Source organism: Hyla sarda, chromosome 2, assembly GCF_029499605.1.
Source record: "Hyla sarda isolate aHylSar1 chromosome 2, aHylSar1.hap1, whole genome shotgun sequence".
Taxonomy (NCBI): Eukaryota; Metazoa; Chordata; class Amphibia; order Anura; family Hylidae; genus Hyla; species Hyla sarda.
Window position 1 is genome coordinate 419249636 of NC_079190.1, and position 18567 is coordinate 419268202.

An 18567-nucleotide genomic window follows, 5' to 3' on the forward strand; every position below is an offset into this window, starting at 1 on the left:
CAGATAGGTAATGATTTATATAGCACAGATAGGTAATGCTCTACTAGCTCAGATTGGTAATGCTTTATATAGCACAGATAGGTAATGCTTTCTATAGCACAGAAGCGTTATATAGCATAGATAGTTAATGCTTTAAATAGCCCAGATAGGTAATGCTTTATGTAGCCCAGATAGGTAATGCTTTATATAGTACAGATAGGTAATGCTTTATATAGCACAGATAGGTAATGATTTATATAGCACAGATAGGTAATGCTCTAATAGCTCAGATTGGTAATGCTTTATATAGCACAGATAGGTACTGCTTTCTATAGCACAGAAGTTTTATACAGCCCAGATAGGTAATGCTTTATATAGCCCAGATAGGTAATGCTTTATATAACACAGATAGGTAATGCTTTCTATAGCACAGAAGCTTTATACAGCCCCGATAGGTAATGCGTTATATAGCACAGATAGGTAATGCTCTATATAGCACAGATAGGTAATGCTTTATATAGCACAGATAGGTAATGCTTTATATGTAGTACAGATAGGTAATGATTTATTTAGCATAGAAGCTTTATATAGCACAGTTAGGTAATGCTTTATGTAGCCCAGATAGGTAATGCTTTATATAGCACAGATAGGTAATGCTTCATATAGCATAACAGCTTTATATAGCACGGATAGGTAATACGTTATGTAGCACAGCTAGGTAATGTCTTATATAGTACAGATAGGTAATGCTTTATATAGCACAGAAGTGTTATATAGCCCATATAGGTAATGCTTTATATAACCCAGATAAGTAATGATTTATATAGCCCAGATAGGTAATGCTTTATATAGCCCAGATAGGTAATGCTTTCTATAGCACAGAAGTGTTATATAGCACAGATAGGTAATGCTTTATATAGCCCAGATAAGTAATGCTTTATATAGCCCAGATAGGTAATGCTTTATATAGCACAGATAGGTAATGCTTTATATAGCACAAAAGCGTTATATAGCCCAGATAGGTAATGCTTTATATAGCCCAGATAGGTAATGCTTTATATAGCACAGAAGTGTTATATAGCACAGATAGGTAATGCTTTATATAGCCCAGATAAGTAATGCTTTATATAGCCCAGATAGGTAATGCTTTATATAGCACAGATAGGTAATGCTTTATATAGCCCAGATAGGTAATGTATTATATAGCACAGGTAGGTAATGCTTTCTATAGAACGGATGCTTTATACAGCCCAGATAGGTAATGCTTTATATAGCACAGATAGGTAATGCTTTATATAGTACAGATAGTTAATGCTTTATATAGCACAGATAGGTAATGCTTTATATAGGCCAGATAGGTAATGCTTTATATAGCACAGATAGGTAATGCTTTATATAGCACAGATAGGTAATGTTTTATATAGCCCAGATAAGTAATGCTTTATATAGCCCAGATAGGTAATGCTTTATATAGCACAGATAGGTAATGCTTTATATAGTACAGATAGTTAATGCTTTATATAGCACAGATAGGTAATGCTTTATATAGGCCAGATAGGTAATGCTTTATATAGCACAGATAGGTAATGCTTTATATAGCATAGATAGGTAATGATTTATATAGCCCAGATAGGTAATGCTTTATATAGCCCAGATAGGTAATGCTTTATATAGCACAGAAGCGTTATATAGCATAGATAGATAATGCTTTTTATAGCAAAGATAGGTAATGCTTTATATGTAGTACAGATAGGTAATGATTTATTTAGCACAGAAGCTTTATATAGCACAGATAGGTAATGCTTTATGTAGCCCAGATAGGTAATGCTTTATATAGCACAAATAGGTAATGCTTCATATAGCATAAAAGCTTTATATAGCACGGATAGGTAATGCTTTATGTAGCACAGCTAGGTAATGTTTTATATAGTACAGATAGGTAATGCTTTATATAGCACAGATTGGTAATGATTTATATAGCCCAGATAGGTTATGCTTTATATAGCACAGATAGGTAATGCTTTATGTTGGACAGACAGGTAATGTTTTATATAGCACTGATAGGTAATGCTTTATATAGTACAGATAGGTAATGCTTTATATAGTACAGATAGGTAATGCTTTATATAGTACAGATAGGTAATAATTTATATAGCACAGATGGTTAATGCTTTACATATCCCAGATAAGTAATGCTTTATATAGCCCATATAGTTAATGCTTAATATAACCCAGATAGGAAATGCTTTATATAGCACAGATAGTTAATGATTTGTATAGCACAGATAGGTAATGCTTTATATAGCACAGATAGATAATGCTTTATATAGCACAGATAGGTAATGCTTTATATAGCTCAGATAGGTAATGATTTATAGAGCACAGATAGGTAATGATTTATAGAGCACAGATAGGTAATGCTTTATATAGCCCAGATAGGTAATGCTTTATACATCCCAGATAGGTAATGCTTTATATATCCCAGATAGGTAATGCTTTATATAGGACAGATATGTAATGTTTCATATAGCACAGATAGGTAATGCTTTATATAGCACAGATAGGTAATGATTTATTGAGCACAGATAGGTAATGTTTTATATAGCCCAGATAGGTAATGCTTTATATATCCCAGATAGGTAATGCTTTATATAGCACAGATAGGTAATGCTTTGTATACCACAGATAGGTAATGCTTTATTTAGCTCAGATAGGTAATGCTTTATACACCATAGACCTATGTTACAGTCTTGTAGTATGCAGAAGCCAGAATGTTAGTCTGTTTGTAACCACGGATTGCGGTAAATGAACAAATACATTTCTCACCTATCCTATAGTGCTGTGTTTCCCAACCAGTGTACCTCCAAATGTTGCCAAACTACAACTCCCAGCATGCACAGACAGCCAAAGGCTGTATGGGCATGCTGGGAGTTGTAGTTTTGCAACAGCTGTGTCACGATGCCGGCTGGCAGGAGGTGGATCCTCTGTGCCAGAGAGGGATAGCGAGGACCGTGCTAGTGGACCGGTTCTAAGACACTACTGGTTTTCACCAGAGCCCGCCGCAAAGCGGGATGGTCTTGCTGCGGCGGTAGTGACCAGGTCGTATCCACTAGCAACGGCTCACCTCTCTGGCTGCTGAAGATAGGCGCGGTACAAGGGAGTAGACAGAAGCAAGGTCGGACGTAGCAGAAGGTCGGGGGCAGGCGGCAAGGTTCGTAGTCAGGGTGATAGCAGAAGTACTGGTACACAGGTTATTAAACACACAAAACGCTTTCACTAGGCACAAGGGCAACAAGATCCGGCAAGGAAGTGCATGGGAGGAGGTTAGATATAGTCAGGGACCAGGTGGGAGCCAATTAAGCTAATTGGGCCAGGCACCAATCATTGGTGCACTGGCCCTTTAAGTCTCAGGGAGCTGGCGCGCGCGCGCCCTAGAGAGCGGAGCCGCGCGCGCCAGCACATGACAGCAGGGGACGGGAACGGGTAAGTGACCTGGGATGCGATTCGCGAGCGGGCGCGTCCCGCTGTGCGAATCGCATCCCCAACGGCCATGACAGAGCAGCGCTCCCGGTCAGCGGAACCGACCGGGGAGCTGCAGGGAGAAAGACGCCATGAGCGCTCCGGGGAGGAGCGGGGACCCGGAGCGCTAGGCGTAACAGTACCCCCCCCCCCCTTAGGTCTCCCCTTCTCTTTGTCCGGTAACTGCCTCCCCTGGGATGAGGACACCGGGAAAGGATGGAGGGATTCCTCAACGGCAGGCAGAACCGCAGGAGTAGGAATGGGGAGAGAGGGCAGAGGGCGAGACCTGGCACGGGGCAGTGTGACACCAGGACGAGGGCCATGAGGGGACACAGAAGCTTGCCTGATGGGACTGGGAGGGGGGGAGGGGCATTTCCTGTGGCAGGCAGAGTCCTTAATGACCTTAGGGGGACCGGATACAGGAGGAACCACAGGGTCACGACAGGGAGTACTGGGAACCGGTTGAAGGCAGTCCTTGGAACAAGAGGGACCCCAACTCTTGATCTCCCCAGTGGACCAATCCAGGGTTGGGGAATGGTGTTGAAGCCAGGGTAGTCCAAGGAGAACTTCAGAAGTGCAATTAGGAAGGACAAGAAATACAATTTCCTCGTGATGAGGTCCGATGCACATTAGGAGGGGCTCCGTGCGGTAACGCACGGTGCAATCCAACCTGGCTCCGTTGACCGCGGAAATGTGGAGTGGCTTGACAAGACGGGTCACCGGAATGCGGAATTTATTCACAAAGGACTCCCGAATAAAATTCCCAGAAGCTCCAGAGTCCAGGCAGGCCACGGCTGAGAGGGGAGAGCTGGCTGAAGTAGAAATCCGAACAGGCACCGTGAGACGTGGAGAAGCCGACTTGGCATCAAGAGACGCCACACCCACGAGAGCTGGGTGCGAGCGTGCGTTTCCCAGACGTGGAGGACGGATTGGGCAATCCACCAAAAAATGTTCAGTACTGGCACAGTACAGACAAAGATTCTCTTCCTTACGGCGATTCCTCTCTTCCAGGGTCAGGCGAGACCGATCCACTTGCATGGCCTCCTCGGCGGGAGGCCTAGGCGCAGATTGCAGTGGAGACAGTGGGAGAGGTGTCCAGAGATCTAAGTCTTTTTCCTGGCGGAGCTCTTGATGCCTCTCAGAAAAACGCATGTCAATGCGAGTGGCTAGATGAATGAGTTCATGCAGGTTAGCAGGAGTCTCTCGTGCGGCCAGAACATCTTTAATGTTGCTGGATAGGCCTTTTTTAAAGGTCGCGCAGAGAGCCTCATTATTCCAGGATAGTTCAGAAGCAAGAGTACGGAATTGTATGGCGTACTCGCCAACGGAGGAATTACCCTGGACCAGGTTCAGCAGGGCAGTCTCAGCAGAAGAGGCTCGGGCAGGTTCCTCAAAGACACTTCGAATTTCCGAGAAGAAGGAGTGTACAGAGGCAGTGACGGGGTCATCGCGGTCCCAGAGCGGTGTGGCCCATGACAGGGCTTTTCCAGACAGAAGGCTGACTACGAAAGCCACCTTAGACCTTTCAGTAGGAAACTGATCCGACATCATCTCCAAGTGCAAGGAACATTGCGAAAGAAAGCCACGGCAAAACTTAGAGTCCCCATTAAATTTGTCCGGCAAGGACAGGCGGAGGCTAGGAGCGGCCACTCGCCGCGGAAGGGGTGCAGGAGCTGGCGGAGGAGATGGTTGTTGCTGCTGTAGCTGCGACTGTACTTGCTGTAGTTGTGACTGGAGTTGCTGTGTCATGGTGGTCAAGTACGACAGCTGGTGATCTTGTTGCGCTATCTGTTGCGACTGCTGGGCGATCTGACGAGCTTGCTGGGCGACCAGCGTAGGGAGGTCAGCGACAACTGGCAGAGGAACTTCAGCGGGATCCATGGCCGGATCTACTGTCACGATGCCGGCTGGCAGGAGGTGGATCCTCTGTGCCAGAGAGGGATAGCGAGGACCGTGCTAGTGGACCGGTTCTAAGACACTACTGGTTTTCACCAGAGCCCGCCGCAAAGCGGGATGGTCTTGCTGCGGCGGTAGTGACCAGGTCGTATCCACTAGCAACGGCTCACCTCTCTGGCTGCTGAAGATAGGCGCGGTACAAGGGAGTAGACAGAAGCAAGGTCGGACGTAGCAGAAGGTCGGGGGCAGGCGGCAAGGTTCGTAGTCAGGGTGATAGCAGAAGTACTGGTACACAGGTTATTAAACACACAAAACGCTTTCACTAGGCACAAGGGCAACAAGATCCGGCAAGGAAGTGCATGGGAGGAGGTTAGATATAGTCAGGGACCAGGTGGGAGCCAATTAAGCTAATTGGGCCAGGCACCAATCATTGGTGCACTGGCCCTTTAAGTCTCAGGGAGCTGGCGCGCGCGCGCCCTAGAGAGCAGAGCCGCGCGCGCCAGCACATGACAGCAGGGGACGGGAACGGGTAAGTGACCTGGGATGCGATTCGCGAGCGGGCGCGTCCCGCTGTGCGAATCGCATCCCCAACGGCCATGACAGAGCAGCGCTCCCGGTCAGCGGAACCGACCGGGGAGCTGCAGGGAGAAAGACGCCATGAGCGCTCCGGGGAGGAGCGGGGACCCGGAGCGCTAGGCGTAACAAGCTGGAGGCGCACTCATTAGAAAACTTGCTGTAGCATCTCTGGTTCACTTCAACAGCTCATTCTAGTGTTCTAGAATCCATCAACCATACCATTTGTACTTTATTTTGTGTGGACTTAAAAAATATATACTGTATTAACAAAAATTAGGGGACGTGAGGAAGGGTATACAACTACTTCTAAGTGAATACCATTTCACATATACTCTATATTTATGCCGATTTAACTATACTGCTTCTCAGTTCAACCGCGAAGCAATGGTATTTTACATAATATAAAGGAATTTCCCAACTAAAAACATCCCAACCCCATAGACAGGTCATAAAGGTTATTGGTTTCTGATTCTAATCTATTCGAGGGGACATGCCGCCACCTAGTGTTTGAATTGTAAAAGAACACATTTTCAGTCAGGATATGTTAGAAAATGTAGGCTACCATAATGGCAGCTAAATAACCAGATTGTAAATGCTGCAACATTAAAGTTAATAGACATTTTGCCCTTTTCATTATAATTTTCGCTTTAGCCTTTGAAGTTCAGGATAAAGAAAGATTAAAGTGTTTTCCTGTAAGTAACTCCAAGTAATCATTTGTTTGTCTTAAGTTTCCTTTTTCCATAAGGTGTCAGCTATCTTATTTTATAAATAATATAATCATTTTATAAGTAAGGAATAAGCATAGGGCAGTGGCATAGCCATGGGCACAGGAGCAGGACAGACTTTACAAATATAAATTGTTTGCTTTTGTGTCTATGCACATCCACACATATAGAGATGTTACACACACATATACAGTATATATATACACACACATACAATTACGTATGTTTATACTGTACATCTGTCTACAGATCTTGAATGCATTTTGTATGTCTACAGAAATTGGAATTCCTGAAAACTGTGGGATAAGTCTGGAGAAAGCCAAAGGAGTCTCTGCTGGATTATCGGATGACTCTCTTGCAAGTGACAGTGGTGTTTTTGAAGCTTTATGTAAAAGGTTTGCTATGATAATAACCTATTCTTCCTCTTTTACTTGGGAACTTGTAATTGCATAATGTGTGAAATATGCTGATCCCCTCCCCCACTCTGTCATCTAATTATGTTAGGGGGAGAGAAAGATACCAATCTGTATGCAAATCAGAGACCTATTCAATAGGAGTCATTAAAGGGGTACTTTGCCCCTAGACATCTTATACAATGTCTGTTCTCTTTGGGTGTCGGCCGCTGGAATCCCTCACAATCTGTGAACTGGCACCCCGGCATCGGCTTCCATGTTCGTGATGTCACACCAGGCCCCTCCTTTCATATCTATGGGAGGAGGCGTGACGACTGTGGAACAGAAGAGCACAGCCATTATGCCCCCTTCCATAGTCATAAAATAACAAGAAAGAGAAAAACTGAGTCACTTATAAAACATATATCATTTTATTAATTCCGTGGAATGTAAGTACATAAAAATTGTATATATATTAGTTAAAAATATTATTTTTCAAGGAGGAATAAGGCTAAAAGGTGGTGTCACCGGCTCTGCAATGAAGGCTGGGTATAGTGTATATATTACTGGATCCACCACAATGAGATAGAAAAGATACAATAATCTTGCACACAAATTAGCAAAAACAGAATGTTTAGCAGCATGTAGAAAACATGTATATAAATCTCACAGTGAGAGCAAAAAATATATATATGGCATGCAAAATAAAGTGCAGTGTGCATGTAAACAAACATAACATTGCAGGGATACAAAACAGTATGGCGATATACCAGAGTACAACAGCAATCAGCAGAGACCGGGACAGCACCACTCCAATGTACGTTTCGGTACGCAACCTTCGTCTGGGAGTCATGAATGGAGGGGATGTGGCGTGACGTCACAAACGCGAAAGCCAGAAGCCGGCGTTCTGAACATAGATGTTCAGAACGCCGGGTAGCCGGGCTGGAGATCGGGAGGGGTCCCAGCATACGGTCCCCCAGGGATCAAACATCTTATCCCCTATCATTTGGATAGGGTATAAGATGTCTAGAGGTGGAGTACCCCTTTAAGCCCTCCAAGTAGCAAAGACTAGTGTACTCACTATGAAGGGAATACATAGAAAATTGTATAATTCTTAGGTTAGATAAGACATTCTGCAAAGGCACCAGATTTTTAAAAGTGGTGCAGACTGTTAAAATTGAACCTGACGTCAGAATCTTATTCCTCACCATCCACGGGAGACATACCTGCTGGCAGCAATGGTGAGAATATGAAGTTTGAAAGGTTTCCCCTGCCTGCCCAAAAGTAGTCACAGGGCAGGAAGCTATCCTCTGCTAGTCTCATCTGCTCCGGCTGTAATCACGCCCAGTCAATGTGATTGACAGTCTATGTCTCCGCTCCCTAAGCAGATGGGGAAGATAGATGATGTAGGCCGTGCCCAGGCTGTCAATCACACAGAGGCAGTGGCTTACAAGCCCAGCAGACGGGACCAGAAGAGAATGGCTCACCGCCCAGGGGACTACTTACAGGCCGGGGGGGGGGGGGGGGGGGAGATGTCTTTCAAACTTCATATGTTCACTATCGCTACCGGCTCAAATGTCTCCCTGGAATGGTGAGGAAGTAGATTTTAGCATATACTAGCTGAGTACCCGACACTGCACGTTTTTTTCCTACCTAATCGTCATATCCTGACCCATATCCCGACCCAGAATCCTCTCCTCATCTTCCGTCCTCATTTCCCGACCTGATATCCCGTCCTCATATCCTGACCCCAAATCCTCTTCTCATATCCCGTCCCCATATCCCGTCCTCATATCCCGTCCTCATATCCCGACCTCATATCCAGTCCACATGTCCAGTCCTCATGTCCCATCCTCATATGCCGACCTCATTTCCCGTCCCCATATCCCTACCTCATATCCTGTCCCCCTATCCCAACCTCATATCACAACTTCATATCACAACCTCATATCCCATCTTCATATCCCGTCCCCGTATCCCAACCTCCTATCCTGTTCTCATATCCCATCCCCATATCCCATCCCCATATCCTGTCCCCACATCCTGTCCCCATATTCAACCTCATATCCTGTCCTCATATCCCAACCTCATATCCAATCCCCATATCCTGTCCTCATATCTAATCCTCATTTCTAATCCTCATATCCCCTCCTCAGGAGGGGTTGAGTTGTGATGAAGATATTGTAAGCTGAAAATAAAAGGGGTGTGATTAAAGGGTGCCAGTGAGTGATGCATTTACCAGAAGATGCAGAGTGGAGCTTTTGGAATAAGGCACCAGAAGTTCTAAATACTTGCAGGGGACTTGAAAAAAACAAAACAAACATCCTTCACATATGGGGGCAGGTTAGGGGTTAATTTAACTATTATATATTTTTATTTGACAAATAAGTAACATGTGACCAAGTATTAGCGAAATATCTCCAGCCGTACAGAAGTTATGCTGGAACATACATTTCCCATAGATATGCATTGGACTTTAAACAAAAACCCCAACCCTCGCAAATGAGGGTAGGTTAGGGTTAAATTAACTATCCCATACTTTTAGTAGACATATAAGTATCATGAGACCGAGTATTATGGAAATATCTCATGGAGTTTGGAAGTTATACAGTAACATATACTGTATTTCCCATAGACTTGCATGGGACTTTAAATAAAAACCCTGACTCTCACAAATTGGGGTGGGTAAGGGTTAAATTACCTATCCTATGTTTGTTGTTGACATATAAGTAACATGTGTGCCAAGTTTCATGTTAATATCTTTAGCCATTTGGAAGTGATGCTGGAACATACACACATACACACACATACACACACATACACATACATACATACATACACACACATACACACACATACACACACATACATACACATACATACACACACACACATACATACAAACACACACATACATATACACACACACATACACACACACATATATACATACATACATACACATACACACATACACACACATACACACACACTTACATAAATACACACATACACACATATATACATACACATACACACATACACACACACACATACACACACACATACACACATATATACATACATACATATACACATACATACATATACACATACATACATATACACATACATACATACATACATACATACATATACACATACATACATACATACACACATACATACACATATACATACACACATACATACACACATAAATACACACATTGGCCCTCATTTACTATTCCAAACCCGACATGTATTGTCAGGTTGTGTGCCAGAATTTGCACCAGAATTGAAAAAAAAACAGACTAACTCTCCATTTTACTAAGCATACCCGAAAAAGGGGCGTGTTCCCGACATTTTCACAAAAACCCAACATATTTACTAAGGTTTCCACAGAAAATGTGGTGGATTTCAGCTGAGGAAAACCCTACAGATCAGAGCATGTGTAAAAAAGCAAAATGTAGGGAAAGTGGAAAATGTAGGGAAACCCCCACACATTAGGCGCAGGCAGTGTTCCCCCACACATTATGCGCAGGCAGTGTTCCCACACACATTAGGCACAGGCAGTGTTCCCCCACACATTAGGCGCAGGCAGTGTTCCACCACACATTGGGCGCAGGCAGTGTTCCCCCACACATTAGGCGCAGGCAGTGTTCCACCACACATTGGGCGCAGGCAGTGTTCCCCCACATTAGGCAGGCAGTGTTCCCCCACATTAGGCAGGCAGTGTTCCCCCACATTATGTAGGCAGTGTTCCCCCATAGACATACAGCCTCCAGCAATATACAGTGTATGGCTGGAGGCTGTATGCCTGTGTACTGCCCACTTCCGTGTTCCGACCATCACTCTGGCTATAGCAGTAGGTCTCGGGACCGGTGGTCAGAGCACCGAAGATGACGTGCCGCTGGTCACTTACCAAGCGGGCCAGTGCACGTCTTCCTCCTTCTCTATGCTCCGGTCGTCTGCGCCTTCGTTTCTATGGGCGCACGCACGGGACGTCAATGACATCCCGGCGTGCGCTATGTCCCGGCACCCCCTGCGTTTTTAAACTTAACGCGAGGCCGCAGGGAGTTAATAGTGATAGGTGGAATTGCCCCGTCGCTACAGGATGGGCAAACACCGGACCAGCTCGGGGGCCCCAAGCAATTGCTTGAATTGCCTGTCCTGTTGTTTTTTTTTAAAGCGACAAGCACACTTTAATCTCAAATATTGTGTATTGTACAGTGTTCTTATATTTAGTCAATAATAAGAACGCTACCTAATCCATTGCATAAAATTACATTGGGAAGTCGTAATTGTCTGTAACATGCCCTTACTTATGGTGTATCTATGCAGGAATGAGAATGTGGAGGATTCTGGATGTAAAGACTCAGAGAAAAGAGAAGAACCTCAAGTGCATGTTGGAGTAGTGTAAGTGAAGCTTTTATACAATTCATATATATATTTATTTTTCTTTTATGTTCTATGCCTATTATTTTTTTTTCGCTATTATTACTATACCTTTGCATCACTCCTATGTATGATCACTCCAGTAAAGGATATTTTGCAACCTGTCCACCACATACAGAGAACATAGAGTCAATATGTCAGGTTTACCACTAGTGTTGTACATGGTTATTTATAAGAGTCTATATTTGCATTGTTATGTATATCATACCAGTGTGACCCTTTCCACTATAACCATCTATTTGGTAAACTCAAAGGCTATGTTCACACACTGTCTTATGTTCAATATGACTCTTATAGTACTGTAATGTATAGTAGAGTTTATTTGCCTTTCCGCTGTTGTAAGACACTCCATTCACAGGCCCCATGTATTTTACCCTTAGGTATAATTGTGGAAGCGAATGTCTTTTCGTACATGTTTTACAGCTAAAACATTTTAATGGACTCCCTATCAAACAAGGATGCAAAATGTAAGTATATATAGTTCTTGTTAGTTGTAGTTATTAGCTGTGACTGCTAGAGCTGCAGAGCCAATTGTATTATAGACAATTTTATATTAGATTACTTGACTTAGTTTGTCTTTTTCTGAGATGGAGCAAGTTAATATAAAGCTCTGTGCCTGATTTTCTATTGTCATGTCCGGCTGGTGTCACACACAGCATTTTTTTCTGGAACAAAATCCCCTGCAGTTTTTTAAAGGGGTACTCCGCTCGCCAGTGGAGTACCTATTTAAAGACAAATTCAGTATTGGATCCAGCAGAAAGCAGGAGTCCCTCCTTTATATTTCTCATTCCTTTTCAATGACCTGTGAATGACTGCCACAAACAGCTGTGTATGAACCCCCCTAAGTATTTTATTAGGGCCAGGCAGGGGAGGAATTTGAGATCTGTGCCACTTTCTTTAGTGAACAAATCCTGGTCTTTAAAGGGCTACCCCAGAAAAAATATGCCCAGGCTACCTGCTTAAACAAAAAAGACTGTACTTATCTCCCTCGCTACCCTGTAGTCTCCAGTATTGCGGTACCTAGTCTCAGCCAAGCTCTAGTTCCTATTGCTGGGGGTCAATAGTTCACATTGTTGCTCAGCCACTTGTCGAGGCAATGTGATGTATTGACCACAGCACCAGGATGTTGGGCACAGCAGAGACTGGGGCTATAGTCAGTTCATCACATGCTTTTCCCAGATCACTGACTGAGGAGGCACACCACTGCTGCCAGTGATTGAATGAGCGGCAATGTGACATATTGACCCCCAGCACTAGAAAGTGGAGCGAACAGAAGACCAAGCACCACAATACCAAAAGCTATGGGGCTAATGAGGGAGGTAAATACAGTTTTTTTTTTTTTTTTAGTTTAGACAGGCAGCATGGGCATATGTTAAAAAAAAGGGGGGGGGGGATTTATCAAAATCTGTGTAAAGGAAGAGTGGTGCAGTTGCCTATCGCAACCAATCAGATTGCTTCTTTCATTTTTAAAATGGCCTCTAAAAAATTAAAGAAGCAATATGTTCGGTTGCTATGGGCAACTGCACCACTGCTCCCTATGCAGATTTTAATAAACCTTCCCCCAAATTTGTTTGCTGGAATTCTTCTTTAACAGGCTGTTAATGTAATTAGTGTTATCAATAGGACTTAAAGAAATTATGAATAACACCTTTAGACAACAGACTATTATATAATACCAGTATAACACATAAGGATCATAGTGCCCCTTATGTAATTACATATAAGCAATTGTAGCAACTAAAATGCCCCCATGACAGCCAGAATGTCGCCCATGTCATCCACAATGGTCATCTGATTGTGTCTAGCCACTTATACAACTATAAAGCCTAGCCTATGTTTACCTCCTGCTCTAAGGTTCTTCTTCTATTGTATGTGTCACTTGCTCAATGCCATGAACAACAACTTTAGGGGAAAACCCCAAAGGGGTACCCTAAACTAGAAACACTCCCAATAAAATGTAACTTTTAAAAACATTTGTAACATTTTTAACATTTAAAACAAATGAGAAACAAAACATAGATAGTTGTGATTCAACTTAACACCACTTAGTGTCAGTACCACACAACTGTTAAAATAACAGCTCCAGTCTAACTCAGTCTTATGCTCTTAATATTTGTATCTCTCATAGGGAGGTGTGCACTTAAATTGTATAGCCACTCAAAGAGCAAACATACTTTGGATGACCTAGAGTATACTGCTTGAGCTGCAATTTAAAATGTCTCCATAGCCAGTGTCCTGACGTTTCGCTGGCTCCCCCAGCATTATCAAAGAACTAATTATTAGCCGCCAGTTCTTTGATAAAGCTGGGGAGCCAGCAAAACATCAGGACACTGGCTATGGAGACATTTTAAATTGCAGCTCAAGCAGTCTACTCTAGGTCATCCAAAGTATGTTTGCTCTTTGAGTGGCCATGCAATTCAAGTGCACACCTCCCTATGAGATATACAAATATTAGACTGAGTTAGACTGGAGCTGTTATTTTAACAATTGTGTGGTACTGACACCTAGTGGTGTCAAGTTGAATCACAAATATCTTTGCTTTGTTTCTCTTTGTTTTAAGCACCAAATAAAAGTTACATTTTATTGGGAGGGTTTCTAGTTAAGGGTACCCCTTTGCAGGTTTTCCCTAAAGTTGTTGTTCATAATTTTGTTACCCTGATACCCTCTGGGGTTTTGTTGTTTACTTGCTCAAGGCCAGGACACAATGCCCAGAAGGCCAGTGATATGTGACCAGTGTGTCTGGGCCTAAAAATGCCACTATTAACACAATTTTTTTTTGCTTTTGCATTTCGTTCTCAGGTATAACACAGTTATGTTAAGGATGCACTTTTTATTTTTCTAACAATGAAGCATTGTTTCTCTTGCAGCCATATTCGAGTTTATCTGCCGTCTCTCGATTCTATCACACCAAGCACATACTGCTCCAAAGCTCTGGACTTCCACATGCCTCTCATGTTTAATGAAATTTTCCAGATTCCAATGCAATCCAGTGTTTTGAAGTTGAGCTCCTTACAGTTATACATATGTTCTGTGTGCCCTGAACAACAGGAAGAACTGCTGGTGAGTAGGTAGACTATACCTTAGACTGGGAATGCAGCTGAATGAACCCTAAAATAGTTTGTTATTTTGAAGAAAAAAGAATTGGATAAATGCAGTGAATGAGTCCTTTTAATCCATAAAAATCATGTAAAAATCATTACATATTCACGTGTATCGGATGTGTACCACCCTTAGTCATACCAAAAAAAAAAATAGATTCCATTTTTTTTAAATAGGAGTCATTTGACAGGATTGTTATTTTGTAGTATGGTCCTTTGAAGTTCTGTCTTAAAGGGAACCAATCAGCAGATTTTAATATATATAACACTTGGTAACGCATTATATATGCTAAAATCTTTATCCTCACCATCCCTTGGGGATGTTTTTGCCCCCAAGGATGTTACAGATATGTAGTCCCTTGGGCGGGGACTTATACTTACCAGGCTCCGTTGCTCCGGCCATGGCCCCCTCTTCTTGATTGACAGCCTGCATCACTGCTTTTCTCCCTAAGCAGACGGAGCAGAGCAATGATGCGACCCATCAATCAAGATGAGGGGGCAGGACCATAGCCAGAGCGGTGGGACCTGGTAAGTATAAGTCCCCGCCCAGGGATGGCTGGGGGAACTTACTACATGTCTTTAACTGCTTTGGGGACAAAAACATTCCCCAAGGATGGTAACGATAAAGATGTTAGCATATATAATGCGTTGCCAAGCGTTGTATATGTTAAAATTTGCTGATTGGTTCCCTTCAAAGCTCAGTGATCTGAGCTGTATTAACAACATTTTTCCTATTGCTTATATGGTATATCACCAACATACTGTACAGATACTGTCATTGTTCACATTTCTCTTTATCTCTTGCCCTGTTTAGGCTGTATTTATACTTCTATGTCTTTACAGGGGATTGCTCAGATCAGCTTGGCTGGCTATGAAGGAGCAAAGGAGATGCATATCCAGTGGTATCCTGTCCAGATCTACAGCAGTGCTGTGCCACAGAGGGTTAATGATGGTGCTTGCATTGGTGGCTGCACCAAGACATCTGAAATCACAAATCCAGCAAAAACAGTGAGTACCACTTACAGAGATAGAACCACTGGATGACATGGTCAGGTGACCTAGGTGACACTTTATCTATGGCTGCTTGGCTTAGAGGAGGAGGATTCTGTAGTAAGGGCTGCTAAGCAAATATGGGTAGGAATCATAAAATGCCCTTAAGGGGGTTGTCCAGGCTTACAAAAACAGAGCTGATTTCTTCAAAAAACAGTGCCACCCCTGTCCTCAGCTTGTCTGTGGTATTACAGCTGAATGGAGCCAAGTTGTAATGCCACACACAACTTGGAGACAGATGTGGTGTTGTATTTGGAGGAAATTAGCTTTGTTTCCTATCCCTGGATAACCCCTTTAAAATATTTTTTGTTGTTCCTCATTGACACCTCTCATTTACAAGGGGTTTTCCTCCTAATAACTGGCACTTATTGGGACATAAGGGGTATGCTCCAGTAAAACTTCACATAGTATACTTATTTCTTTCTATTGTGGCCACTGGCCCACTTTTAACACTTTAGAACCAATCACTGGCATATGCGGAGGTATACACGGGGGAATAGGCCACAGATGATTTCATCCATCCTATAACTAATTTATTTCTAATTCAGCTTGATATAAATTCAGCTTCTGGATTCAGGAATCTTTTTTACCATAGGAAAGAATCCAGATGGTCAGCTCATCGCACGTGCATGCAAAGGCAGGAAAAACATCCAGCATCAGGATGGATTCCAAACAAAACTTCAAGCTTTAATGCACCCAAATAAAAAGTCCATACAGGGAATGTGGTCGGCTTGGCTAACCAAACGTAGCTACCCTGACCTGTTTCTCTGTATGGACGTTTTATTGGGATGCAATAAAGCTTGAAGTTTTATTTGGAATCCATCCTGATGCTGGATGTTTTCCTGCTTTTTCAATGTTTTGTGCTACACGTGTTGTATAATAATTCACATGACACATTCACCTCTAAAACATCTGTAAGTCTGCACCTTTGACCTAAAATATTTAATAGAAATACAGATTAAAATGACAGAAAATGTATATACGGGGCTGAGTGAATGAGTGTATCTTTGTAATGTTGGCCTGCAAGAGGTTCAGTCAATAAGGGAATTCTGCTCAAGTAGAACTATATAGTTGGATGACCTGTACAGATACTTTGGTGAAATGGTTGTTTCCATTAGAATGTTTTATGCTTCCATCTTCTATTTAATTGGGTGTTTGAATGATTTTTGGTTCTTTCCCTTAGGATGCTGTATCAGTTCTCTTGGCTCGGACAACAGCTCAGCTAAAAGCAGTGGAGCGTGAACTGGAAGAGGAGAGGGTGAAGCTGGAATATACAGAAGAAGAGATCCTTGAGATGGAGCGGAAAGAGGACCAAGTGGAGGCAACCTCAGAGAGGTACATCTGACCCTATGCTATAAATAAGATCTTTACAGAGTAGGTGTACTCTTGAACCTACATCTTTTGCCTTCTGTGACACCGGACTTTTTTTTTTTTTACTAAATATTCTTGCCATTATTAATGGCAAACTTCATCAAAAATTTACATATCCCCTATCTAGCTGACCGCGGGGGATCTGACCGCTGAAACCCCCCCGATTTCCGGGATGGGACCTGGTGCTCAGTGAGGAGCACGTGCAGTAGATGGCATGTGCTCCCGTCATTTCTATGGGAGCGTTTAAAAGACCCGAGTACAGCACTCCGGCATCATCGGCACTCCCGTAGAAATGAATGGAGCATGTTCCGTCCACCAGTAGACAACACGTGTTCCTCACTTAGAGAGCCAGGGTCCCGTTCCAGAGATCATGGGAGTTTTGTCCGCTGCAACCCCCCCCCCCCGGCCCCTGATATCTCCAAGATGGGACCCCGGCTCTTTAAGCTACTTATCCCCTATGCTGTGGATAGGGGTAAGTGAGCTTTTGCTGGAGTTCTCCTCTAATGTTTTATACAGATGTTACAGAATTTACTTCCTATTCAGAAAAAAATCTTAAGCTGTGTTCACATAGTGCCGTATGTGTTACAATTTTTTTTTTCCCCATGATTTTGTTGGGGTGGCTTCATGCACATCAGCTGATGTGGCCTGTAGTTTAAACCAACTCTCTGATGCTGTGTTCACAGTAGTCATACAATGCATTCAGAAAGTCTTTAGACTCCTTCCTTCAATTTTTACAATTTTTTAAATTTTACGACCTTGTGGTAAAATAAGGTCACACAATTGACAATGCATATCTGAGCAAAAATGAAGCCTAAGGAGAGAAAGAACAGCGTAGAGACACAATTCTGAAGAAGGGTACAAAAAATCTGCTGCACTGATAGTTCCTAAGAGCACGTTGGTCTCCATTATTCTTAAAGAGGTACTACGCTGCTCTGCGTTTGGAACAAACTGTTCCAAAAAAGCTGGAGTCTGCAACGGGAGCTCGAGACATCATAGCCCCGCCCCCTCGTTATGTCACACCCCACCCCCTCAATGCAAGTCTATGGGAGGGGGTGTGACAGCCGTCATGCCCCCTCCCATAGACTTGCATTAAGGGGGTGGGGCGTGGCACTATGAGGGGGCGGGGATATGACATCACAAGCTCCCGGCTCCAGCGTTCGGAACAGTTTGTTCCAAACGCTAAGCAGCGGAGTACCCCTTTAAATGGAAGAAGTTTGGAACAACCATAACTTTTCCTATTGCTGGTTACCCCACCTAGTATCCTGGGAAGAAGAGCCCTGGTAAGAGAGATCACCAAAAACCCAATGGCCACTCTGACTGAGCTCCAAATATCCCGTGTGCAGATGGAAGAAACCTCCAGACGATCAACCATCACTGCAACACTCCACCAATCTGGGCCTTATGGCAGAGTGATCAGAAAAAAGCCTCTGCTCAGTAAAAGACACATGAAAGCTGCCTGGAGTCTGCAAAAAAACATTTAAAGGCCTCTCAGACTGTGAGAAA

The 18567-nt window shown here is 43.2% G+C and overlaps 1 protein-coding gene across 3 annotated transcripts in view; it reads left to right on the top strand.

Moving 5' to 3' along the window:
* Positions 1–18567, top strand: part of WWC3 (WWC family member 3) — a 214728-nt gene that overhangs the window by 167881 nt on the left and 28280 nt on the right. For all 3 annotated transcript variants that reach the window (XM_056558881.1, XM_056558883.1, XM_056558884.1), the window contains 6 exons: positions 6973–7090; positions 11432–11506; positions 11926–12012; positions 14413–14605; positions 15487–15651; positions 16877–17028. In XM_056558881.1, coding sequence (XP_056414856.1) covers positions 6973–7090; positions 11432–11506; positions 11926–12012; positions 14413–14605; positions 15487–15651; positions 16877–17028 — 790 coding nt within the window. The remainder of the gene's footprint in view (positions 1–6972; positions 7091–11431; positions 11507–11925; positions 12013–14412; positions 14606–15486; positions 15652–16876; positions 17029–18567) is intronic.